Below are 27,057 nucleotides of genomic sequence, written 5' to 3' on the forward strand. Positions count from 1 at the left end.
TAGTGCGTCCTGCTATGTACACGTCCTGCTATGTACTTGAATTTCCCAATTATTGCAGTAGAAAGAAATGCAAGGATGCAGAGGTTGAAGTGCTCCTGCCTTTCAATTTATCCCCGTGATGATAGGGAAAACACATCTACAGAGTAAGGTTGACAATCACGGGCTCTTTTTTGCGTAGCGTTTATCCAGGTGTTGTGAGGGTAATTGAAAGTGCTACTTCAAAGTGAAAAATCGTTTTGAATGCATATATGAGTGTATTTCAAATCTGAGCGGTTCGTTAAATTTGTTCTAAGGTATAATTTCGTTCACGAACTACATATAAGTATATATATTTAGTGAACCCCATCTCAGTGCTATTGAAGACTAGCCATTTCACAAAGCACATGACGCTTATTCTCAAAGACGAGCTGCGTGGAAGTGCTTTTTCTAATTGTGAAGTTTCGCTGATTGACCACAAGCTGCTTGGAAAGTGAAACTACGCGGTTTTCTAAAGTTACCAGTTGCATGAATGTTCTGTCAAGGTAGGACTCATCTTTCGTCCGTTCCGATTTAGCTAATGGGGAGACCGTGAAATGTGAATCATGTGTGAACTTGCCTGTAGGCTTCCAACCCTGTGGCTCGTACTACACCGTGGACTTCGTATCGAAACCTGAAATAAAAACAAATATGTCAACGACAAAGGAATACAAAAATTACAGCAAAAAGTTTACAAACAGTTAAATCGAGGTTTTCTTAAGTAAATAGTGATTACATAAATTGATTGACTAAATCTGCAGTGGAATGTGATTGGCTTCAGCAGTGCTATACTTAGGGTTCTTCGGTTGCGGGTTAAACCCGACTTTTCACGATATTCCCCCGAACAAATCTTCAACAATTCGGGTAGAACCCGATATCTACCCAAAATCCTTGCGGTCCTTCAACTTGTCGTCTTCGGTAAAACGTCAGAAAAGGGAACCATAACATCAGCAAAGAGAGCTATTTGTGACAACCTGTTTGTCCGCCTTTATAATCCCATCCTGCAGGTGTCAAAGACGAGCTTTTGTAGAGCTCGTGCAAGTGTTTGAATATCGCGGTGATTCGCTATCCCAGTTGCGAGCAGAAATATAAAGATCATTGTTTCTCGTCCCAGTGTCACAGCTCTGGCTTGTTCTAATGCCTTTTGTTTCACCCGAAGATTCCCCAGTGACATATCAAACAGAGATCATACGCCCGATTTCTCCCAGAATTCTGATGAGTAAATAGCAGCTGATTTTTCCCTCCCGAATTTGAAAAAAACGTAAAACCCCAAAACGAAGAACCCTAGCTATACGTAATTTGTTTTCGCACAATTTTCCTAATACGTGAGGAGAACGACCTATATGTGGCGCTGCGTGTTCCAAGAGTTTGGATAGCTCGTTGGATCTGGATAGCGTTCTGGATCTACACTGTATAGTGGGTATGAAAAAAAAAATAGAAGAAAAAGTCCGTCGTTGCTGCGTTCCGCATGATGGAAAGCCGTTCTCAGGCTGGGACATGGAAGGTCGGATACCACAAAGCATCAAGTTGGCGTACAACATTAAAGGAGCATGGAAAGGAGATTTGATTGGCTGAAATCAGCTTTTAATTTGTCAAGCAGTGTGTACAAATCATTCTCGTAAAATATTTCAGCTGTAGTTTGTTTTTGTTACGGCGTATTTCAATTTATCAAGTTGCTCCCGTGGCACGGCCCTCCTCATATTCGTTCCAGGAAAAACAAGACAAACAAAGTGCGTTCTTTCTGTCCTACAACTATTGAACTAGTTCAACGATCGCAACTTTCACTCGCACTGCACCAGCACGTCCCCATTCCCTATTGGAGGAATGTTAGCCTCAATCCGCACGAGTCCCCGATTTCGTTGTAGTGCGCATCCTGGTCGTGTAACCGAAAAGCACCGAAGAAGGTTCACTAGCGAAAGACGGATTCGATTACCATGTTTCGGACGCCACGTTTACTAAAACGGGCAGGCGTCTCTCATATGCATGCGTCTCTCGGCAGAACAATGCGCACAAAGGGCGATCTGTAGTCTGCCGCTTTACCTGGACAGGTGTCAGTGTCCGATCACTACCGAGGTCATTTGTGCGCGCCAGGAGTGGACGCAGATATAATGTCACATCGTGATGGAGGTGCCCGTCACTAATCACGTGTCCTCCACAAGACTAGGAGGGAGCTGTCCGCACTGTTGAGAATCAATCGACTGCTGTGCGGGATATTTTTCTGCTACGCTCATATTTCTTGCGTGAAAACGCTATTTAGTGATGGTACATCCGACCACAATCAAAACTCTTCTTTTTTTCTCAGTCTTACACTGATCATTTAAATATAGGAAGATGGCAGACGTCGAAAAAATCATTCATAGCACCGTGACGTTACTTAGTACAATACAAATTGCACTGAACCCGGATTAACTGCCTTCCTGAACGACAACGGAAAGTTGTGTGCCAAACTCAGGATTGGGAAACTGCTCACCAAATATGCGACGATGTGTAGCAAACACTTCACCAATAAGCATGTCAGGACAGTAAAGGAAAACAATGCGGATACGGTTCGTAGTAGTTCTGAGGTCATCTTGATTTACGCGGCTGTTACAATTAGGTTTACAGTCGAATGATGCATCTCACACAGCAACAACTGCGTGCAACCTTCCGGCTTTTCCGCACGGCTGCATAGAAAAGTCGCCATAAAGCACTAAGTGCATAGTGGAGTTTATCATATTGACGGGTTTTCTCATATGACCTGCTTTATCTTCGTGTTATCGAAGTAGCCATGTAATGGCACATCCCTTACAGTTACTCAATGTAACCAGACCCCAGACAACCACGACAAAATTGATATATCCAAACGATATTCGGAGATTGCTGAAGCGGGCATTCCAGTGAGGGCCGCAAAAATATATCCAAATAATGTACGAAGGTTGCTGAAGAGGGCATTTTCGGTAGCCTTCATAAAGATATGTCCAAAAATGCAGAGAACACCGCAGCTGGGCCTTTCATTCCTCTGAGGGAGCAAATATTGAGGGGCAAGTGGGGTTCGCGTGACACTTTTCGAGCCGGAAGAGGAATGGTGAAGTTGCCTGTTTGGCGATGAAGCACGAAGCCCAGTCAAGACGCAATTCAGTTAGTTGAAAGTATTGCGAAACCGCGAGTAGACACGGATGCTGGACTGCTTCATTAATTAATTGCGACGCAAAGCTTTTTGTTTCATAAAATTATACATAATACCGTATCGAGTATACACACCATGTACATAATGCACGGAGTAAACAGCCTTAGAAAGCAAGTTCAGGCTGTTTACATAATGGCCTGACCAAATTGCTCACAGTGCTAATTTTTAAACAATCATGTCCCGCTTGGATTGCTTATAGAAATGCTATCGGAGAAATACTGCGTCATTATAAGGCAAAATCAGTGGAGGTTTACGCCTGGGTAAACGTGGTAACTATCACACAAGATAATTACGTTCCCGAATTGAATGCGGTCGGTGTGAATTGGAGACGCACAACGCGCGTGCTGTACATGAACGCGAGTCATGTTTGGATTAGAGATCTCCAGTGCACAAGTGAAGCAATAGCATCCCCAAATATACCTTTCTTGTAGGCCTCCGACAGGTAAATGATTTCGAGATAGAGAGCGTCAGTCCTACCTACGACATGCAAATCGACTGTTATTGGAAGTTTGTAATTACCAGAGCATATTAAGTTGGCGAAAGAATTACACACCGACTCAGGAATTGGCTGGCGCTTTTTTATTTGACTCATCATATGTCCTCATATGTGTGCACGTCTGCGTGGCGATCGAAGAAATGCAGTGTAATTTCACACGGATGTGCTGATGATGATAATTAGGAGTTTCATGGAGCAACGACAACGAGGATCATAATGCGCCAAGACTCTGTCACACGGATATGCGAAACGTCTGAAACTTCTGCACACTACACTACATATATGAAGTTTAGTAGCACCGTCTGGTGGTGGTTGTGGTGGGGTGCATTAAAGGTCATTCAAGCAATTCAAGCGATATATTCTGAGGATATTCCTGCGAATGTACAAAGGGGTACCACGGGGAGATGCACGTGCCTACTCAGGGACATTTCTGGAATGTAGGTGGGATATTGAATATTCACACAGGAATATGCCTGAGACTTTTGCGGGATGACATTTCCTTGTCTGGGTCTGTACTGCCAGCGATTATGATCCCTATGAACACACTGTCGTCCCTGGGTATCCTGCGACTATCATACCAAGTCAGGTAGGACGTCCGAGGAGGGCGAAATCAGTCCCCGCGGTATCCCTCAAGTGTTAAAACGGGACTCTCACATGTCCTTATGATATTCATTTGGTCCCTAGGATGTCATCAATGACCGATGTAGGAGAGTGTGGTGACGCAGCAGAGACATAATCTACCATCGTTTTTTGTACCTTATTTGTTTTCGTCAGAAACCAGACGCACTCTTGACAACTGTTTGGTTTCACTGATTTCAGTTATTCTTATTGACGAACTGCCGCGTAAAGTGTAGTACTTCCCATAACGGAAATGAGCGCGTCGATTTAAACAGAGAGAAATCTAGAAGGCAAAAAAGAAAGACAAAGAAGAAGTCTTGCCCGGAGCACACAAAGGCCCAGAAACCCACTTCGAAAGGTACTGGAATTCCCTTCCAAAGACAAATCAGACACTGTTCATTGCTTGCTTTGCGATCCTCTGTAGGCGCATCCGACACAAAACAAAGGGTGAGCTATTCAAGTTTAATTACATTTAGGAAACACACACTACTCAAGCGACGAATTACTTGAAATGTCAACTCGCAAGCAATGCGAAGTCCATGTTTCTTACTCCTTTGGTTTGAGACATCCGGGTAGGATCTTCAAAAGTCAAAAGCAGTGCTACCGAATTGCACTTTTCTGTCTTCTCCGCGGTGAACCCTCAAGTATCAATGTGCCTTTGTGCATTTTCGAAGGACTGCGTCTCTTCTGACGAATCTCATTCAGCCCCTGGGATCGGCCCAGAAAGCAAAACAGATATGTCACTCAATATTTGCAGTCTTAGCAGGAAAATGGAAGAAGGTGGCATTTCGCGTCCCTTGAGCTACCTGCCGCGACTGGCACAGGATGCACCTGAATGACTTCACAGACAATCCGCGAGTGTCAACCTCAGGACATTCTGGGAATACAAATCGAAGGACGAAGACACGATGACACTCTGAGGACGTCCTGGGGACTGTCTGTGTTCTTGGGGATCATTAAGCCTGCGAGACCGGATAACAATACATATTTCACGAGCACTAGTGGAGGTTAACCAAATGAGGGGCGCTGTGGATCCTGGATGTTTGGATAACGTACGTCGAACGTTAACACACTACAATCGATAACATTCATAACATCACCTGCCGCCGAACGCAGTGCCTGCTGTTCCCGACGTGGTCCATTACAGTGAGCAATGAAAGGAGGGAAAGGGAACAATAAGCGTTGAGGAACCACTAAGAACCCCAGTGCCGGGGGAAAAAGACGACAGAGCACTGAACGCAGAAACCAAGACTTTATCTATAAGGACTTTATTATACGACTTTATTTACCTATAGCCTTGGTTTATCACAGCAGCGCAGTGTCTTGTATCAGTTGTTAAGTATTTCCCTGTACTGCGGTTGTAGCTATTTTATGCAGAACAAAAGTGCCGAATTTTTAAGATTGTTCAAGCATTGAGATTCTTCGACAGCATTAGAGTTCAAGGAATTCCTGATATGATACATCAACGAATTTTGCAAAGCACTCAAAGGTATGCGCTTTTGCTTAATCGTTGAGACTTCATGTACCGAGATACAGTACTATAAAGGCTTCGACGAATGCATTGAAAGGGGGAATAACCACGGTCACCATCATTTACGCACGGCGCGTACGTAGAAAACAAACTTTATTATGTTACAATTACATACCATGAAGGGGACGTGTTATTCTTGGTCACAACGATGAAAAGTGGAAAAGGCACGATGCTGTCCCCCTCTTCTAGTCCCTGTGAGCCTACTTGATTCGGCGCTGCAATGTGCCGCGGGGAGCGCTATCACAATTCCTATCACCACATAAAGCTCCTGTTTCCAAGTATGTAAATTACAATTACTGGACCTAAGTACCTGCAGCAATTAATAACTGTAACAAAATTGTATTTTGTGTGTAACGAGAGACGAATTTAGCATAGACGATGGATGTGAAGTTTTCTTCCTGTGATCGCCCATAGTGTCATGAGTATGAGTGTGCAACAACCCTATTAATGGGAGGCGTAATAATGTTACAGGTTACAATAGGTCCGAGTACAGTATAGTCCTTGCAGCCCTAGTTCCACAGCTCCACTGTTCGTAGTCCCGTGCCCACAGTTTCCTGTCTCGGGTCACGTGCCCGTTTGCGCAGCCGTCATCGTCTTCGGCTCCGCAACACTACTCCCCCTCCTCCCCCGAAGGAGGCGGAGCGACCTCCCGAGGGTGTTGGTCGTTGGCAGGGCCTAGGTACGGCGCCTGACGGTCGATGTGAACTACTACAGGTCTGGATCGCCCCGGACGTCTGAGTCGGTACACGACGTCATTCAGTCGCTTCATAACCCTGCTGGAAATAGTCCAATTCAAAATAGCCCAGAAATCTCATTCGGTTTAAGTGGATATCACATTTACAATTCTCATTGAAAGGAGCCAAAATTTCCCATTCCGAATCGACAATTTTGGACAAATACCATATTGAAAACTACAGGAATTTAGTGGGTTTCAAAGAGAAATCACTGTAATTGTCAATGGGGATGAAGTGGAACCACGCTTAATCACACCCATTGGAGGCCAGTCTAGTTTACCATTGGCCAATGTGCTGTAGATTTTCCCATTAAAGTCACATGGAAATTCTCATTGACGATTAACCTTTTGAATGTGTAATAACATTCGATTCTGCTGCATCAAATGAGCAGAACGCATGTTTTTGCTGTAGAAAGGAGTTACACTAGATGCCGTTTCTGCGTGCACATTTATTTCTTCACACATCACAATACAGTAGATAGTAAAATATTACAAGTGGGACTTAGAAAGGTGAAAGTTATTTCAAATGTTCAAAAGTGTGAATATTCACCAATCAGTTAAAAATCGCTAGCAAGACAGTGAACAACAAGAGTAAAAACTCGATTCAGCACTTACATGTTTTGAAAGCATACTGTCCATCACCAACACACACAAAATAAATCCACAATCAGTAACTTCATAGCAATGTGTCCCCAACGTCCGTACAGCGTCGACGAACAAAACAGAAGGTCTTGAAGCACTCAACCATCATGGTCTTCTGTGCTTCGTAGGTGATTTGCGATGTCCCGTCCGGCTTGCGTTTCATGCGTGAAAACTAATCCCATCCAACTTCGGTAAGATTCCGTTCTGGCCACCTGCTGACAAATGCCTATGCCAGCTGCGTCCGCACCAGCCTAACCTTCGAGAAACACAATTTTTAAAAGATACAAGAACAGCAGCATGTCAGTGTGAGTGGGTGTCAAATATATTACATACCGTTGCTCACAGCGCGGGGTAACTGGTAACACTGACTGCACATTTCGCTCTCCTCCCATCACCGGTTGTAATGCCTACGAACAGGGATAAAAACATGTGAGACTGTGTAGAAAGAACGGGTATATTTCTAACATCGATTACATACCTTACAAAGGGGGAAAAATCCTCAAAATGACGCTCGAAATACGCCAACTGCTTGTGAACCACGGCGGGACAAGGCGCGCTTCCGAACACCTCGGCATTCCGTAACAGACTGACTAATCCGTTGAAGATTTGAGGAAACGCATGGACTTCCGTGCACTGGAATGTTATACGAATGCAGAAACAATAGCTTACAGTGATAGGTGCGTATGAACTTACCGCGGCACATGTGCTTTTGAGTATATGTTCACGAACATTTGAAATAACGTAGCGAACTATTTTCAACGCGGACGAGCCACTATGCGGTGCGGCACGGAAACGAGTTACAACGCGCCCGCTTCGGACTCTGCCTCTGCGAGCGGCGAGCTCAGTTGATTTGTTCGGAATAAATTTTCATTTCCTTCATTAATTAATTTATACTATGTCTGATTGTCGTTCAATTTTCGCTTGCGTACTCTGGAGTTTCATTTGTTTGAATCGGACGCGTTCCTCGAATTAGTTCATGTTCTACACGGACGTACGGCGTTCTTTTTAATTATATTATTACTTAATTTGAGAGTGGTGATGTACTATTGGTCACCATTACGCTCGTTCCATCAGCAACTGGCTTCTCACTTATTGTATTGGCGGCCATGCAACATGTTGGATCCCACTAAATCAATTGGAAAGCAGTTTCTCATTGGTACCCAGGCAGCACAAACCCTCGGGAAAAGAATGGGAACGCAATGGGAGCTCCGGCTCCTGAACGGGCGATAGTGCCCGACTGGTTCCCAGCGGTGTGGGAACTGAGGAGGTAGAACATAAGAGAAGATAAGGTAGTCCCCCGACCGTGCCCTGATAATTTCCCGCTCTGGTCTCCTTTTGGTCATGTAAACAATAATATAGGATCGCTCCCCGATGCTGCTCTGATCATTTCCCGGTCTGGGCTGACCTTGGTCATGTGACCAAAATATAGGATCGCTCCCCGATGCTGATCTGATCACTTCACGATAATCAGTCACATGACCGGGGTGCAGCAACGGATTTCTCTTCCCAGACAGTCAGGCGCCGAGTGATGCAATCACGTAACCGACAGTTTCGAATCTGGCCAATGATGTTCCTCGATCATCCAGCCGTGTTTGCACTGTCGGAGTCCCCGTCGCTCTCGCTGCGAGAAACGAATGTATCCGGCCGTGCTCCCGAAACTTTTGAGGAATTCCAACATTTTTAAGCGATTCATCGAGTGGTAAGTGCTATATCTTTTTGTGGTATTCCTCGCATTGATAAATGTTACTCATAGATGCTTTTCAACATGAGTTACACCATTCTAGAAGGCTTCTCTCGAAACTTAGCATCGCATAGTTTCGATTTCAGTGATCCATTGTGGTTTATGCGTTGCTTTTAGGATAATGGACTCCGTTTTGGTGAAAATATGGTTCAGTAAAGTGTGGAATCGTATGTATTGTGTATTTGACATCAAACGAAATGTACCAATTTCTCAGGATGACTGCGTGCTGCAGCTGTGCTTTTCATCTCCTGCGTGCGTACAAAACTGGAATGCTGGAGGACTTCAACTCAAGGTTGGTTTTTGGAGTCAGTCTAAATAAAAAGAAAAGAAAAAAAGGAACCTCCGAAGCGAATAAATTATTCCGCTTTAATCCGTTTGCGCAATGTGATCGACGCATGATATGTCAATTTCTTTGAAACTGTGAGTGGATGAAAGCTATCCTGATCTTTCATTCAGAATGTCATGCTGGACCACTACCAGAGCGTGCTTAAAGGAATCAATGCCTTGATGAAGGTATCACCGAAGTGCCCACCACCAGCTCTCTGCCTCAGAGCCAGTGATGATGGTCAAGATTTTTCTAGCGGATCTTGTCATGTCATGCTGAAAACTGTAAGTTTGGCTATTTGGTCTGTATTCAATGACGTGTGCATCATGTGGTGTGGTGTACTTTTCTCTGTGTAACCCTGACCTCGAGCTATCTTCCACTTTCAGAATCCACCCCGCACTTCGGTTACAACACTATGACCTATCGCGCTGTGATGATTGCTTGAAAGGAATACAGTCTGGTATGCTGTGTTGTTTTTCTTTTAAAAGAACTTCAGGTATCCATAGTAAGAGGCCTTCCTAGCAAGAAAGCCATAAGAAAAGGCATCTTCTTGATACATTAATATTTCTCCTAAAGACAAGGGTACGAGTCACACTACATGTGCCATATACTGCACTCTCAGAAAAAAGGGTGGACCTTTTAGGAGGTAATAGCTGTCGCATATGTTGTGCCTAAAAGGTTGCAAAGTTCTACCTGCTACCTCACTCTCTGCCACGAATAATAGGGTTACCGCTTCTGATTCGGTGAGAGAGGGGGGGCGTACACCTTTTTGTTGTAATTTGGATGGATGATAATTTTTTTTACCAGCTTTTTACACCCCTTATCATGTTGGCTTAGGAGGTAACTAAGGAAGTTACCACCTTCTCACGCCTTTTTCCTTAGATTGTGGTTCCCAAATTGTCTGTATGTTGTCCTCGTATTAGCAAAGGTGCGCGAATATTTCTTCTATTTTCTTAAAAGAAGGTATAGAACGATCATGCCACATGTAGTACGGATTCTCAAGTTGTTCACGTGTTCCATGTTGTTGGGCGTAACTCGTTACCAGTAACTCGATACCGTAACTAGGCTACTCTGCTTAGCTATTTTCAGTAACTTTTTGCATAGCTCTTTGTTTTTGGGCTCCAGTAACTTCTTGAAGAGCTCGTTCCTTTCCCTTTTTCTTTTGTTTCGGGGGGTGGGGGGGTTAAGTTCGTCAAAGTAACTTGAAGAATGTTCAAAGTTCCTTTTGTTCAATCCTGGTCTACAAACATCGCAGGCTGAGTCCTCCCCCCATGACTTGAGATGAAAGATCGCACGTGCATGGGGCCTCTAACGCCGGTTACACGGTGTTGTTACACGGTGAATGTTACAAATTATGTTTTAGCCGAGCATTATGGAAGCTCAGGTATCGCGCATTAACGATTAGAAGTGTATTGATAATGATAGAGGGCATTGAGTAGCAGGATTAAAACTTTGCACAGTTCTACGATATGTATGTTGGGGACAACTCGTAGAGCATAAACTTGCTTTGTGCTCCTTTTTCATGTGCCTTATTACGAGATTAAAATCATCAAATCCCTTCCTAAAGAGGCCCGTAAATGTAGGCTTCTTTTGTCGTAGCAGATATTGATATCATTTTTGTATATCAATACTATTTTGAAACGTCTTGAATCGCCCATTGTGACAGCAAGGTCTGAATTAACCATATAGACAGGTCAAGAGCTGAAAAGTATATATATTGAGTAGCAAATAACTTGAAGGTAACCTGTTACATTTCTAAAGTAGCTTAACTTCACGTCAATTTGCATTACGTTTTATTACGTGTAACTGCGTTTGAAATTTAGTTACCGGACGGTTTCACGTCAGTTCAGGCAGGGAGGTCCCATCGACCTCCTGGGTCTTCAGTATTTTTTATATTTATAAGCTTATCGTATATTATGATCAACATTTTTGCCGAATAGCTTTCGTGCAAAAAAATCGAGAAAATCCGGCCCTGAATTCTGATGTTTCAGTTTTGCCGTGTTTGCACGCGTATACCTCCCGAGTGTTAAGAGATACTGTTGTGAAATTTTTTGATGCTGTTTTATTATGCCTACAGGCCAGCTGTCAGAGAGCAAATTTTAGCGCGCAGGTGCAACGCTGTGTGCTATAAAAAATGGCGAACATGCCCTCTCGCGCACTTTTGTCCTGATTTCAACGCCTGATATCTCTGGCTATAGATGTCCCTGATCGCAATACTTGGCATCAGCTCACTCATCTTTTAATGCTCTTTCATCTGATATATCTATCCTGCATATAATTCCTAGCGGCATGTGCTTAAATAGGCAAATGTTTAGGCATATTTCGAAATAAACGTGGATTTTGCGCGTGCATTTCTCAAAAAGGTCCCACTTAATTTCGTATATATTTTCCTAGGATATGGCCCGATGTTAGGCCTTTCACCCAACGCAAAAACTTCTTCTCCAAAGGCGTATACTACTGATTAGCGCGTTAAAACGCGGCCCCACTGCGTACGAACGTGTCGGAGATATCGACAGCCAGAGCAAGAAGCGTCGAAGTTTGAACAAAAGTGCGCGACACAGCATGTTCGCCGCTTTCTATACGATACAGTGCTCCACCTGTGCGCCTAAATTTGCGCTCGGAGTGCTGGCAGGTAGGTATACTAAAGCACACACAAAAAAAATGCACTACGATATCTTGTAGGACTCAGGATGTATACACGTGCAAACACGGCAAAATTGCAACAATCGAATTCAGGGCTGGATTTCTCGATTTTTTGCACGGAAAGTATTCGAATGATTAATTCTACCAATGTTGATCATCATCTGCGATGAGCGTCTAAATATATATGAAAACTCATGAAAATTCAGAAGGTCCATGGGACGTCCCTGTCTGAGCTAACGTGGAACCGGCCTACAATTATGTTCTGGCTAACCTTTTCAGTGGCTTCCATCTTTCAACAGTTAGAACTTAACTGGTAACGAGTTCCAACTTCTATCTCTGTTCCATATAACCTGTGTTAAGTGAATATCTGTGAAGTTAATAGTACATATGCGGGACTGGTGGTTATATACTTTCAATGTAACTCTCTTTCTTTCATTGCTGGTGAAGTGATGCATTAAAGAACCCATGTATTTTGTGACTATGATGCAATAAAGAGTTTTCTACAATGTCATATTGATTTTGTTTTTAAAAATCGCGCAAATTTACTCTTGTTTGGGGGGTAGGAGGTACCCGCAAGTGTGCATTGGCTGCACCTCGGGAAATCGTTGGGGTACGATACAGGCTGCCGATAACGGACCATTAACATCCCCGTGTTGCAAACCGTATGCAGGACCATGGTCGGGAGCCGACCCGGTCGGGTCGGTCGCCGCCGGCGCACCGACGTTGGGTCGTCGCGCTGTGCTGCCTGGGTACACATTAGCCCAATTCCCCATTCCTTCTATTGGTGCAGACTGTAATGCACAACATGTTGGATCTCAATAAATCAATTGGAAGTCAGAGTTTCTCACTGACGACCATTAAACCATTTCGTTCAATTGGTTCCTTGCTTCGTGACGTGGTCTTCGCCACACAACACGGCAGAGCCCGGTTTCGCGAAGGCAGCTTCCCTGCTTAACTTCGACTTCAGTCAATGAGAAATAGTCGGCTTTTACACGTTGAACGAATTCGCAGTCTGATTTCTCATTGAATCTCATTAAAATTGCAGGGAGAAGTCAATGAGATCATGCCGAGTATTTCCAGCAGGGAACAGTGAACGGTCCTTGCCACGGCCGCTGAAACTTCGGCGAAAGTCAGCGTCTACGCATTGGGTTGTACAGCCATACTAGCTGTCCCTCCGAGAACCCACCACCGTTCGCACGAAGGTCATACCGGGTCTTCATGCGCGTAAACGCCTGCCGCATGCGATCCCTAGCGAACTTGTGGACGATGTCCCACCGTGACCGTAGCGTACGAAGTGCACGAAGTAGTGCGAAGTACACGTGCTGGTGCTGGAGGCAGCTTCTGAGTTAGGCGTCGGACAAAACACGAGGTCACTCGGAAGACGTAACTCTCGACCGGTGAGCAGCATCGCTGGTGTCTCCTGGATAGCCTCGTGGACTGCTGTTCGGTAGGACAGGAGGAAGAGGGGAATGAGGGCGTCCCAGTTCCTGTGATTATCGGCCACAAACAGGCTCAGGTGTTGAAGTATCGTGCGATTGAACCGCTCGACCATGCCGTCCGACTGGGGATGGAGCGGTGTCGTGCGCGTCTTCGTTATGCCAAGGCAACGACACATGCCTTGAAACACCTGCGACTCGAAGTTCCTGCCTTGGTCTGAATGCAGCTGCAGCGGGGCTCCGAAGCGTGAAACCCACTCATTCACTAGCGTTTCCGCCACCATGACAGCTTCTTGATTCGGAAGACAATATGCCTCGGGCCACTTCGTGAAGTAATCCATGATGACCAGGATGTACTTGTTCCCGCGCGTCGTCACAGGCAGTGGTCCTAGGATGTCAAGGGCCACTCTTTCGAACGGTACTCCAGCGGCACACTCCTGGAGCATACCCCTTGTACGTGTGCGTGGCCCCTTTCGCGAAGCACACAGGTCACAGAACCAGCACCACTCTTCGACGTCCCGCTTGTACTCAGTAGTACCGCGCTCGGACTTTTGCCAGTGTCTTGTTCACGCCGAAGCGGCTCCCCGCAGCGCTGCTGTGAATCATCTTCAGAACGTCCTTTCTAAGTGCTGCTGGCACTATGAGTTGACGCTCGGCAGTTCGCCCATCTGCGGACTCCCACCTGCGGAAAAGGAGGCCGCCGTGCAGTTCGAGCGATTCCCACAGCGACCAGTAGCTCTTCAGCTGCTCAGACTGACGGGACTCTTCCTCCCACGGTGGCCGCGCTCCATCGCGCTTCCAAGCGATGACAGGGCCGATGTTTTCGTCGGCTTCCTGCGCCGCCCTCATGGTCTCGCGGTTGGCTTCGATGTCGACTCCCACTGCGCAGGCCGCTCGCTCAGCAGGTGCGTGCTGAGTGCATTTCCCATCTTTCTCGTCGACACAGGGCAACCTTGACATGGCGTCGGTATTCGTGTGATCCCGACCTCGACGGTGTTTCGCAGTGAAGTCGTACTCTTGCAGTGTCTGCAGCCAGCGCGCCACCTGTCCCTCCGGATTGCGAAAGGAGAGAAGCCACTGTAACGCTGCATGATCTGTCCTGAGAGTGAAGTGACGCCCGTATAGGTAATGGTGGAAATACTGTACCGCCTTGACGAGTGCTAGCAGCTCCCTCCGTGTAACACAATAGTTTATCTCAGGCTTACGGAGCGCCCTGCTAAAGCATGCAATTATCCTCTCTTCAGCGTCTTGCACTTGCGATAGAACAGCCCCTATGCCGGTCAGGCTTGCATCAGTGTCGAGGACAAACGGAGTATCTGGAAGGGGAAATGCAAGGGCAGGCGGCGACGACAGGGAGGACTTCAGCTGGAGGAACGCCTGTTCGCACGGTGGTGTCCATTTGAAATTCTGTCCCTTGTCCAACACAAGCCCGGACACGACAGTTTCCATAAGTCGCTGGAAGGTAGCTGGCGCATTACATAAGCCGAATGGCATCAATTTAAACTGCCAAAGCCCGCGGCCGGTGGTGAACGCAGTCTTTTCCTTGTCCTCGGAAGCAACCTCCACCTGCCAGTACCCGCTGCGCAGGTCTAATGTAGAAAACCATGCGGCTCTGGCAAGCGCATGCAGGGTGTCGTCGATGCGCGGCAGAGGGTACGAGTCCTTCTTGGTAACGTTGTTCAAGCGCCTGTAGTCCACGCAAAACCGTGTGGAACCGTCCTTCTTTTTAACGAGCACTATAGGGGAGGCCCACGGGCTGGACGATGGCTCGATGACATCTTGATCCCTCATGTCGCTGATGAGTTTGTCGACCTCCTTGAAACTTGCCAGCGGAAGTCGTCTGGGAGCCTGCTTTATAGGGAAAGCTGTCCCGGTGTCTATGTGGTGCAGTGTTGCCGTTGTTCTGCCGAGGTCTGCCGCTGAGAACGAGAAGACGTCGCGGAATTCCTGGAAGAGTGCACGTGCCTTCTCCGCCTGGTCCTGCGCCAGCGACGGTTGGGAACCCTCGATCAGCTCATCGATGTAGTGCAGTAAACTTGTATTGAGCTCCATGGCAGCAGGAGGAGGCGCATCACCCCCGGCCCCCTCTTCTGTGAACTGTATCTCTACAACTTGGGAACACTGCCCCAGACGCTGTCCACGCTGAAGCACAATTGGTGAGGGAGTTGCGTTAAGAACGCGAACTGGTACTGCTCCTTCACCATGATGGACGAGACCGCGGGCGACCATCAGCCCAGCGCTCGGGGGACCTTCCGCACAAGGCTCGACGACACAGACTTTCGGGGCTTGCCCTGACGACATCCGTCCCGATAGGGCGGCACCGTGACGGTGCGGCGGCACACGACGTAGGAGGGGTCCGCGTCAGGGTCCCTACACGAGCGGAGGATCAGTTGCCGGTCACCGAGGAGGAGGGTGCCATCTCGGAGGTTCAGCACGCAGTTGTACTCCTTCATGAAATCGTAGCCCAATATACAATGATCCGTGATGTTGGCTACTAGAATGGCACGCCGAAATTCATGCCCCGCAATGGACAAGCAAACCGTGGCGACCCCTTCCACTGGTACGGTGTCCCCAGCAACCGTGCGTAGATTTTCCTGAGGTGACGAGTGCAGCGCCTGGTGTCCTTTCGGGAGACTAGCCAGGAAAGACGAGTTGATGAGGCTTATCGTCGCACCGTGTCAACTAACATCCTACAGTACTGTCCATTCACTTGTCCATCCACATAGAAACCAGCAGTCGAGGGCGCTTTCTGAATAATCTTGAGAGCTGGGCGACGCCCGGTACGCCCAGCTGATCTTAGTTTCCCGACCCCCCGGTTACACCACGCCGCCCGCGTCCGCGCCTGAAGCCAGTTCGTTGTGGGTCACGCATTGGTGGAGTGGGACAGACGCGTCGCAGGTGCCCTCGGCCTCCGCAGTTCCAGCACGTGGGTGGCTGCGCAGCCCGTATGTCATACCACAGTGTCGGTGAGGTAGTACTGTGTTCTTCCACTCCGTCCAGCACACTTCGAGCTAAGGCCTGGGTCGTTCTGGCTGCTTTCTTGGCCGCGTCCACTTCCAGCGCACGGGTTAGTGCAGTCCGCAGCCCGGTCGGGCCCGCTAGTCGAACGCCCTGCTGAACGTCGGGGTCGGCTATAGCGTCGACGAAGTATCCCACGGCGACGGTGTCGACGACATCTTGGGCGCAGTCAGCAAACACTATTCGCACTTTACGCTCAATATCATACGCCAACTCGCTCAGAGATTCCTTTGGCAGCTGGACGCGGCTCCTGAGTTGGGCGTGGTAGAGGGCCCGCTGATGACGGTCCCCGGAACGATGCTCGAGGGTTGCGATCAAGTGTGAGTAGCTACGCCGCTCGGATGCAGACAGCGCTTGAAGGACAGAGAGCGCGGTGCCTCGTAAGGAAGAGACGAGGTGGCTTGCCCGCTGCTCGCTAGTCCAGCCATTAGCGTCCGCCACGACTTCGAATTGAGCTAGATAGTCGCTCCAGGGCGTTTCCCCGTTAAACTTGTCTGGTTTTGCGGTCCCACCGGTAGAGGCGCCGGCAGGTCCACGTGGCACGCTGAACGGTCTTATGGCGTCCGTGCTCTCCGCCCCATGCTCCATCGACGTAGGGGCCCGCGTATCACCATCCCCGTGTGGCTGCTCTTGTGGCCGGTCCTGCGGTGGACGCATCATCGAAGCAAATTCGGCTCGCATTTGCTCCATCATTCCGCGCATGTTCTCATGAAGGAGAGTCTGCAGCTGCTCCTGCGTGACGAGCCCCGTAACTTCAGATCGCTGGTCAAGGGGCGCCGGTGGTGGTGATTGCTTTCGTCGGCGAGGGGGCATACTTGGGGTGTCCCGAAGTATCCCACTTCTGACACCAAATGTTACAGGCTACAATAGGTCCGAGTACAGTATAGTCCTTGCAGCCCTAGTTCCACAGCTCCACTGTTCGTAGTCCCGTGCCCACAGTTTCCTGTCTCGGGTCCCGTGCCCGTTTGCGCAGCCGTCATCGTCTTTGGCTCCGCAACAATAATTTACCCCTGCGTATAGATGCCTGAGCAACTGTGGCTATGAGCGGCGTACAGACGTGGACAGATGGAGAGAGGACAGCACGAAGGAGTGGGGGACAGAGGGGTTAGTATGCGTCCTGGACCGACTTCAGGGGGAACTGGACCGACATTCGTCTGGAATGTCCTCGGAAAACCCAGGGAAATCCTCAGACAGCACAGCAGGTGGCAGGATTTGAACCGGTGTCACCTCCCAGACTCGGTGTGGAAAGCGGCCACCCTAAGTACTGTGCCACGGGAGCTGGTCTGGAATAACTAAATTGCGTTATATATGGCACCACAAACGAATGACGAACGAACGGAGGAACGAACGAACGAATTTTAATTTAACCATGCCAGTACTAGCATGTATTAACATGGCAACATGGACGAGTTGCCGGGGAGTAGTAAGCGTTGACCACTGGCTGCCGGCAACACACAGGGTAGATGGACACCATTAAATTGGCAATCAGATCTAATTAGGCCCCGCACGGTAATTGGGGCCATCACGGGATTTACCACACTAATTGGAGAGCATCTAACTCGTGTCCATACCACCCTGTCCGTTGCCAGAAACCAGTGGTCATAACAAAGAAAAGAAAAAGATAGAAACAGAGTGGCGAGAAACAATTTATTCGAAAATCAACGATGCCACATCAAGGAAATCGCTCCTGAGTGACCAGCAGCCGCAGCAGCCATGACGGCCGATTGTTGCAGAGATTGATAACGCACGGCCACCTATTTGCAAGACATCACACCAGATGGCACTACCAACATAGCTCTATGCAAGAAAGAGAACAACAACATACTAGTGGTGGGTAAAATTGCAACCAGAAAGACAGTGCTAAACAAGTCTAAACATGCTAGACCACATACAAAACACGGGGGGTCATGCAGGGATCAGGCCTAACCGCTACGACACTTTCCAAACATCCGACAGCACAGACAAAAGGCTTAACACAAGCAGTAAAAAATGTGAAAACTTTGGGAAAAACACCACAGCAAATCACTCACCTTTCGTTTGAGCATCCATCCGACAGCCAAGCCCCAATGTGGCGTGGCCATCGCAGAGCAACCGACCACACATCCTCACTCCACGAGAGCAAGCGGAGAGTGACGCAAGCGCTGCCCTACGGGCGCTACACATGCATATGACTGTCATTCAGTGGTCATCTCCTCCCAGGCGCTCCCGCTGTGGTTTCACTGTCTTCTTTCTCTGCTGTCAAAAAGTTCTGCTGTCACTTTGGTTTTGAAAGTATTGGTTGCCAAGTGAGCCGGTTGCAGAAAGCTGGTTACGGCTATTGCCTATATCGCAAGTTGTTAGATTTTGCTAATGGTTTCGCTCGGCCACCTGGTTCTCAGAAAGAAAAATTGCCGCGTGTTTGTATCCCGTACTATCATTCCGTATCACACAACATTTTGGCTGCCGCACGTAGATTTAACATTCAGGTTGTTTTCTCGTCGTCTCTCAAAACTTGCCCCTTTCCTCTCACAGAACTCTTGCTGTGGTATTGCTCACAAAAATGCTTTCGTCACCTGTGCAAAAAATGTGGTGTATTGTATACCGCTAGGTTGTGGGTTTTGCTATGTAGGTCAGACTGGACGGTGTCTAAACACTCGGCTCAGCGAACACAAGAGAAATGCGGAGTCGTCGTCTGGGAATTCCGAACTTGTCGCCCATCTTAGGCTTTGTAATAATTGTTCCCCGGCCTTCGACGAGACAAGTGTCCTAGATTCTGTTCGGGACCCTGTGGCCAGACTGCTAAAAGAGTACAAAGAGATTGTCACGAGGGGAAATTGTGTAAGTGTGGCGTCGGTTGCTCCCTTGCCACCAATTCGGAAGTTGTTGGGTACGTAGGTGTTGCTGTTATTAAAGGGTTTGCTGTGTTCGAGAACGTGTCGTGTCGTCAGTCCTCTGTCCCTTTCTCGGGTTCCAAATTTTTTCAGCATGTACCAGCTGGCCTGCACCCTTGCCCTTTTGCCATTTCTTTTTCTCTGTGTGCTGTCCTAGCAACAATAGGGTTACTTCTCCATTTTAGTTTTGCTCTTCTTTCTTTACGCGTGTTGATTTGGAAATGCCCTATAAAGGCAGCGGGCACTTCGTTCACATGACCAATACGTGAAAATGTTTAGCTGCTGCGCTTTACAAACTTGCTCCCTATATCCATGCTTCTTGGGCAGTGGAGAATGAATGTTTCAACAAGGAGACTCTCCATAACGAACTCATTGTCACTGCTTTTCGCTACATCATAGACATGGTGGGCTTTGGCAATATAGGAGAGATATCTCCGGAGCCTCCGTAGGAGATGGTGCGTCGAAGCAACGCCTGTTACAAGAACGTTTCCATCACAGTTCCAGGTGCACCCCTGGGACAGATGCGTGAATTTGTGAGCTCGTCCAATGCCAAATTCAATTACGTCTCTGCACACTTCGTGGACCTCCCTACTCGAGCCGTGGCTCATATTAAGTATGCGATGCAGAAGCAGCAACATTTGCATGCAGACTATGTCACGAACTTTGTCACTAATTTTTTGAAACACTGTTTTGTTATCAAAACGCAACACGTTAAACAGTTCAAATAACTACAATGAGACTGTGTTTTTTATGAAAACATTTTTATTATACATACAAAAATGTCTCATGAGTTGGTAGATAGATGCCTACACTTTGTTCCACGGTCACTCGATGCACAAATTCGTTCATGCGCTCTTTTGTCCGATGCTACACAAAGAAGCGTCGTACTGTCATACAGAGAGCTAGTCGGGCTATTGGAGAAGTTGCTCAATGGTTGGAGGAGTCCCTGCGTGAACACACACACACAGAGCAGAGATGGACTACTTACATTTTTCTCCATAAAGATGGATACATCTCGTGGGCTTTCGATCAATCTACGCAGGACCAGGGCACCTTCTATAGTCGTCGCCGAACTCCTCCTCCGCATTGCTTCCCCTATGTCCTTTCTTACTCGATGTTGTTCCGATGACGCTTATGTTGTCGGTTACAACCAGACAAAAAATGAAAGAATGGTTGAATTTAACCCCAATGTGAAATAGTTCTACCCCAGAAACAGCTTAAATTTGCCCAGAAAGTGCTGAGGAAGGACTGAGGCAGCACAAAGAAGCGTTTTCATTGTGTAGCTTCCACAGAATTGCCTACTGCCTCTGTTCCTCCTGATGAAAACAATTTTGAAATAATTTTATGAAAAACCAAGCAGTTCAATTTTGAATAAAGCCAGATTAAAATATTCCCTATTTAATCTAATCAGAATTCATACTGGCTATGAATTTGCTTTCCCCTTCCCAATTTGAACTGCAGTGGGGGATGCTTCACAATTCCCCACCAAGTCTAATCAGAATTCACATTTGCAAAGAATTCACTTCCCTTCCCAATCTTGAATTTTGTATTCAAGATTGGGAAGGGGAGTGAATTCTTTGCAAATATGCTTCAACCTACTTCGTAACGTATCCTGCTTCAGAAGCAGCCGAAGCTCCCCCAAATTTTGAATCTGATCGCACCTAATGGGACCTCATGTGTGGACATCAAATCCATCCACCCAATTTCACCCCATGTCGGAATTTAAGAAATAAGGATGAAGAGGCATTAATCAAAAACGATTTAAATGCCAAAATGCACTTACCTCCTCAGCAAGCACAGGCAGCACTTCATAGACATCGTTGACATCATCTTTATCTGCTGATTAACCCATGATTGTTTTTATACGCAGGATCTGTGGGTTCCTAATCTCCTATTGTATTGGCAGAGAGATTTGCATGATGCGAAAGGCGATAGGCATTTATTTTCTCTCACGATTATACAGAATTCTTGTGGTGGTCCTGAACGTGCATTTGCATAAGAACACATGGATCCAGCTACGAAAATCACTTTTGGTATTTGATTAGGGATCCAGCGTTCTGCGAGTTCTCACTAACCCACAGCGCTGGCTCATTCCACTGGTGCACCAGGGAATAGAGTGGTAGCCTCGCTGTGCAGAAACTCAAAATGTTATGTCTTGTCATCATAACTTTGACACCACTGATTACGACTGCATTGGTCCTCTTTAAAGGGGTGCGCCACTGTGTTTCCAAAATTTTGCAGCCACCTGTGCTCAAATCTCAGTGAATTTTAAAATGCTAGATCTTGTCTTTATCACTTTGGTGTCACCGATTACAAGTGCATAGGTCCATTTCAAAGTGTCCATCGTAGCGTGTTTAACATTCTTTGGCCAACTCTCCTACAATCTCATTGAATTTTAAAATCTTATACCTTGTCATTTTAAAGAGGTCCGTTTCTGTGTTTTCGAAATCTAGTGGCATTTAGGCATTTAGGTAATTTAGGTACGTTATACGTCCCATAGGATACAATGGGCAAGAATATATGTACAAGGTCACAAGGCACAAACAGGAAAGCACCGAAAGTTATAGATGAAACGTTGATTAAGAAGAGGATTAACTAGGGCGAGCAGAGTGAATCGTGGATAGCTTGCTGAAAAGTCAAATGATGACTTATTGTAGCAATGTCATGAGGAAGATCGTTCCACCAACGTGAAGTTCGCGGAACACAAGACTCGGAAAAACGCTGAGTATTACATCGGCATTCTCTAACCTTAAACGCATGATCCACACGGTGAGATATATGGCTAGGGGGCAGCAGTATAGAGGAGTAGAGGAAGCTATTGTGGAAGGTTCTGTAGAAAAGTAGCAGGAATATGCTAGTAGTCATACCACAGACACCAGAGCGGTAAAGAGTAATTCAAATTACACTGTTCTGCTTGGCTTCTGGCAGCAGTTACACAAAATTCCTTAATGGGTGTGCAATGAACCTTTAAACCGCAATGTGTTAGTAGTTGTACCACTGGCACCTGAACAGTAAACAATCATTCAAATTACATTGTTTCAGTGTGCTCCTACAGAAGTTAGATACAATTAAACAAAGTTGCAAGAATCGTTTACTGCCACACGAAATAAATGTCTCATGCCCCTCAAGCCCCCACTGGTGAGTAGCGTCGTAGCAGACGCACACACTTCAAAGCCCTCATGAGTACAGTCGCTGTAGGCCTTATGAGTGGCAAGGACTCTGACCTTGTTTCCTGTCTTTCACCTCAGCTGTCGAATAACCAGATGCCCCATCTGCCGGTGCAGACCATTGCAAGCTTTTGTACAACAACAACAACAAAATAAAATTAAAAAGAATGGAAACACCTTCAGCCCATTTCTGGAAAACAGCCCTCACACGTGTGGAAAAGGAAGATGAACAGCTATGACATGGCGTGAATCGTTCACGTGGAAAACATCCACCAGTGAACGGAGGAAAGTAGCCTTCCCAGGCGAAAATCTGGACTGGTCCCAGAATGGTTCCAGTTGAATGTGGACTGGTTCCATTGGATGTTTGATGGTCCAGGAATGATTCCAGTTGAATGTGGATGGTCCCAGCTGGATTCCCAAGTGGGGTGGCTGGTTCCACTTTGCTGACATCAGTGGTACCACTCAGGTCTCAGATGGTTGCAGAAGTTCCAACTGGAGCCTCACAGGTACCATTTTGTTCACAGAATGGTCACTTGAGACTCCAAGTGGGGCAGCTTCCCAGCTTCCCCCTTTGAGATTTCATCTTGTCCACACTTGCCATATATCCTTCTGGTTTTGTTTGATCTATTACTCTGATGTAATTTAACACATGCATGACCTCTTTTTATTGCTGTTAATCCAGGTGCGCGCGTCTGCGATCAAATATATACTATATCCCTGTAACTCCAATTCGTGCACACATTCTCATCTGAAGGTGCATGAATATCATAACAAATTAAGTACCAGAGAAATGTCAAAAATACATCTCAACAACAAAAATTAAACTAAATAACTAGAAGAAAGACAACGAAAAAAGAAGAAAAGGTAATTGCAGAGGCTGATGCAATGTGAAGACGCCACGGCGGAGAGGAGAGGGCGAGAGGTGAGACTGGCAGGTGGCGGTTCGAACTTGGACGCGTCGCGGCAAGTTCGTTTTGTCTTCCGTTGCCGTCGCAAGGATGGTGTTTCTCCCTCCTGTGCAGTATTTGGGTGTGTTTTAGTGCGCTTTGTAAGAGAATGCGATGATAGTGGTTTCTGGGCAACACATTGTCGACTTCCCGGAAGAGTTTTGACGCCAAGAAGACGTAAACGGCGTAGGGGCAAGAACGCACTGTGAAACGCCAATCGGACTGCACGTCGCGAATGTTTGCAGGTATGAGTGATGACCGTGATGTTTTGATTACTAATAATTAAATGTTTCATTTTAGAAACTTAGGAGGAACTTGAAGAGAAACAGGATAAGAAGATTCCGAACGTACGGTAGGAAGGGGGTGTATGTCGCGACCTGCATGGAAAACAGGAGTGTCATGTGTCATCTTCTCTGAGAAAATACAAGATGTGAGGTGGCCAACGAACGAAAGCTTCCTGCTGTCCGTGAGTGCATCGCACAGTCAGGCATATGATTTGTCTAGACACAGTGAGTGATCAGACTTATACTACGTAGTATGTACATGTAGAGATGTATTGATTATTTCTTTCTGCTCAGTGTATGCTTTTAGCAGAATAAACGGTATTTACTTGAGTAATATGTGCATTTCTACGGATTATTTTCGTTCATGCATTCAGTGGTCCCAGCTGCTAAGTGGCCGGATCCCGGGCCACTTAGCAGAGGGGACTACTGGATCAATTCCACTGGTTCCACTTCAAGTGGGACCATCGTGAAGCTGGTTCCACTTTCAACTGGTCCCACTCACTACTTCCCAGTCACTTCCCAGTCACTATGGTCCCACTCCCGATTTTTGCCTGATTTGGGATCGGGGCTAGAGGGGTCCCACTGAAATCCCATCTGTCAAGTGGTCCCACTTCCTGACTGGTTCCAGATCCCAACCAGTCCCCATCCCAGAGTGGTTCCCTACTGGGACCACCTGGGAGTGGGGACCAGCATGAGACCTGTCTCAAAAACCACTTTGGACTGGTCCCACTCTAGATTTTTACCTGGGTTCCACTGTTAGACTTCCCCCTCTTTTTCTGTTCATGGGTGTGTGAAGCACTGAAGGGGAAATTGGGTCAGATTCAGATACGAGGCCCACTGAAGCAGTGAATTTTTCTGGTCCCACTTTTCGACGGTAACATCGTTCCACACTTCTGCTCCATTCAGAACAGCGTCACGGTGCTGCGTAGAGCGGATCGCCCCTGTGGGAACATAGAGTGGCTCCTGGCCTCAAAAGCTAATTTTCTCTGACTGCACGTATCGTCTGGGTTCTCGACAATGCTGGCACAAGAAGCACGAACGTTGGGACGTACGTGTTGGTCCTTCTTTCGCAATCTTAACTTCCCAAACTCTGCTAACATATGGAGTCTCCCTAGGCGCCAAAAATGCTTTTAGCGGTGCATGCCGCTATGAGGCAAATTACAGCAAGTGCTTCACTTGGAAACGTAAAGGTGGTATGTACAACACAGAGAAAAGCAAGACACAGGAAACATTGAGCAGAGCAAAGCCTATAGGAATAAACGGCGCCCAAGTACTGTTGCGGATAACGTCCTGGAATACTTCTGTCTGCTGTTGGGTGACATGAGAAGTATGAACTGGACCAGGGATTGGTTCAGTGCAAAGATTGCAAGGGCTAGACACATTTGAATTGTAGTAACGAAGACCCATTATACGTTTGTCATGACTGCAAGGCAAACCCCTGATTCCTGCCTAATACAGGATTATTGGAACATACCCGCAGCCTGTTGCTACGTGCCTCAAGGTTGGGGCATATTGAACACTTTTCCACCCGTTGCATATTAAACGTTTTTGGTCATATTTTATGAAATATTTGCGTGACTTTTATTCCACATCATCCAGAGGGATAAACAGAGCAGCTAGTGCAGTGAAGGCCCTACAACCCCGAGTACGTTTCGAACTAGGGCGGTTTTTTCAAAAATGTTTCAACATGCCCCATCCCCCTATGACCTTTAAATTTGTGTTGTCATGCCGACCTTCATAGGGTAGTTGCATTAATAACTTAACTTTGTCTTGTAATACACCTTGCATATCAGAATTTGACAATCTCAAATGTATCATCAAGCCACGAACGAGCGAAAGCCTGCCGTCCGCCCACGCTACCAGGGTCACAACCAGCCACAGCTGGGGTGCGCAAAGCCCCCAAAATGAACTTCGGCCACTTCAGAAGTGACTTTTTTTTTTCTTTTTCAGTGCGCTATATGAGTGTGCTATGAACCACATGCGTCTAGAGTATGAACCATGTCCGGTTCGCATAAATGTTGAGTATGAGTGGCATACTCAACCTCAATAGCCCTGACAGTGCATTGAGCGTGCGCTCGGCGCTCGCGCAGGCAGCACAGCCAAGGCTATTGAGAATGAGTCTGAAACTCATATTCAACTTTTATGCAAGTGAGCCCAGGTAGCGACTTGGAAAATATGGAAAACACGCTACCGAAGTTGCACGTTTTTGCCTCATCACCCCTCGCTAACACAAGCTAGGAACTCTGTGCGAAGCCTCCCAGCAACACGTTTTACATGAATGGCAACAGCGCCTAAAGGCGAATAGAACGATGTCAATAGCCTTAAGTTTAATCGATTTTGGAAAAAGCGGTTAAGGGACGAAAAAGCGTGATTTTTTTTGCAAATGAAGCGATTTTTCTAAATCTAGACACCTGCAAAACCTAGAACCCCAAAGATAGTCGTGCACCAGCACATAGATAATAAGAATGAAAAAAAAAATAAAACAATAGAAATCAACGACCTAACGTTAACGGCTACGAAGACACGAGGCCTGAAAGCTGTAAGGAAGCGCAATGCTCGAAATCGCAATTCTTCAAGTTTATATTTAACAAAAACAATTATAAAGAACATTCAGCTATTTTCACCGCCAATGTACTTCATAGGCAATAGGCTTCAATATATATTAGAAGAAAAATAATCCAATAGTCCGGACCAACCTGCCTGAATCTGTGTGAAATGACCCAGCAGGGACGTCGAGGAATGCAAGTGTTATTGGCGTACTGTAGCAGAAGAGAAGACGGGTCCCATAACCAAACATACACAGTGTGTTTAAAATTAAGCTTTCACTTGCACTTTTATAAATAGTCGAACAAAAGAAAACTGGTACTATTTTCCTGTTCCTTGAGTAAGAAACAGGTGCTACATAATTAGCAGCACCGGTTTCTTACACAAGTAACGTAAAACGTAACGTTATCATCCGGTTTCCTGTCATCGCTGTGTTTGCGTAGCGCTCGTGAAAGCTTAATTTTGTACACCCTGTATACATGCCACCACGCAGGCGTAATAGCCCCTCCCTGTCACAGCTCTCGATATTGGCAACGATGGTAAGAGGCTGACGCGTTGACAACGTTGAAGCGTTATATAGTACGTACAAGTCTTTCAATGAAATGCGGCTCCTATCTGGTCAGATTACATAACTCGAGGCTTCATATAGCCACTTGCTTTCGATCGGAAGTGACGCTCCATCTCCCTGAAGCAGAAAAATTGTGGCCTTCCCGTAACAACAACTTTACTGGAATGATGATGAGTTTCATGGCCAGGAGCCATACTAGCCGTAACGTGGTAAAATATAATAACGGGTCACCTCACAGCAAGGAACGATGTCCCTCGGTGTCCAAAAACTTTATAGGTGATTTTTCAGGGCGTTGGTGGGCTGGATTTGGCTA

General features: G+C 46.7%; 1 protein-coding gene across 4 annotated transcripts in view; it reads right to left on the bottom strand.

Annotated features, from left to right (window-relative positions):
- The window catches only part of LOC135371150 (uncharacterized), a 279,646-nt gene that overhangs the window by 9,574 nt on the left and 243,015 nt on the right, over positions 1-27,057 (bottom strand). For all 4 annotated transcript variants that reach the window (XM_064605190.1, XM_064605192.1, XM_064605189.1 and 1 more), the window contains one exon: positions 596-649. In XM_064605190.1, coding sequence (XP_064461260.1) covers positions 596-649 — 54 coding nt within the window. The remainder of the gene's footprint in view (positions 1-595; positions 650-27,057) is intronic.

Source organism: Ornithodoros turicata, chromosome 10 (assembly GCF_037126465.1).
Source record: "Ornithodoros turicata isolate Travis chromosome 10, ASM3712646v1, whole genome shotgun sequence".
Lineage (NCBI taxonomy): Eukaryota > Metazoa > Arthropoda > Arachnida > Ixodida > Argasidae > Ornithodoros > Ornithodoros turicata.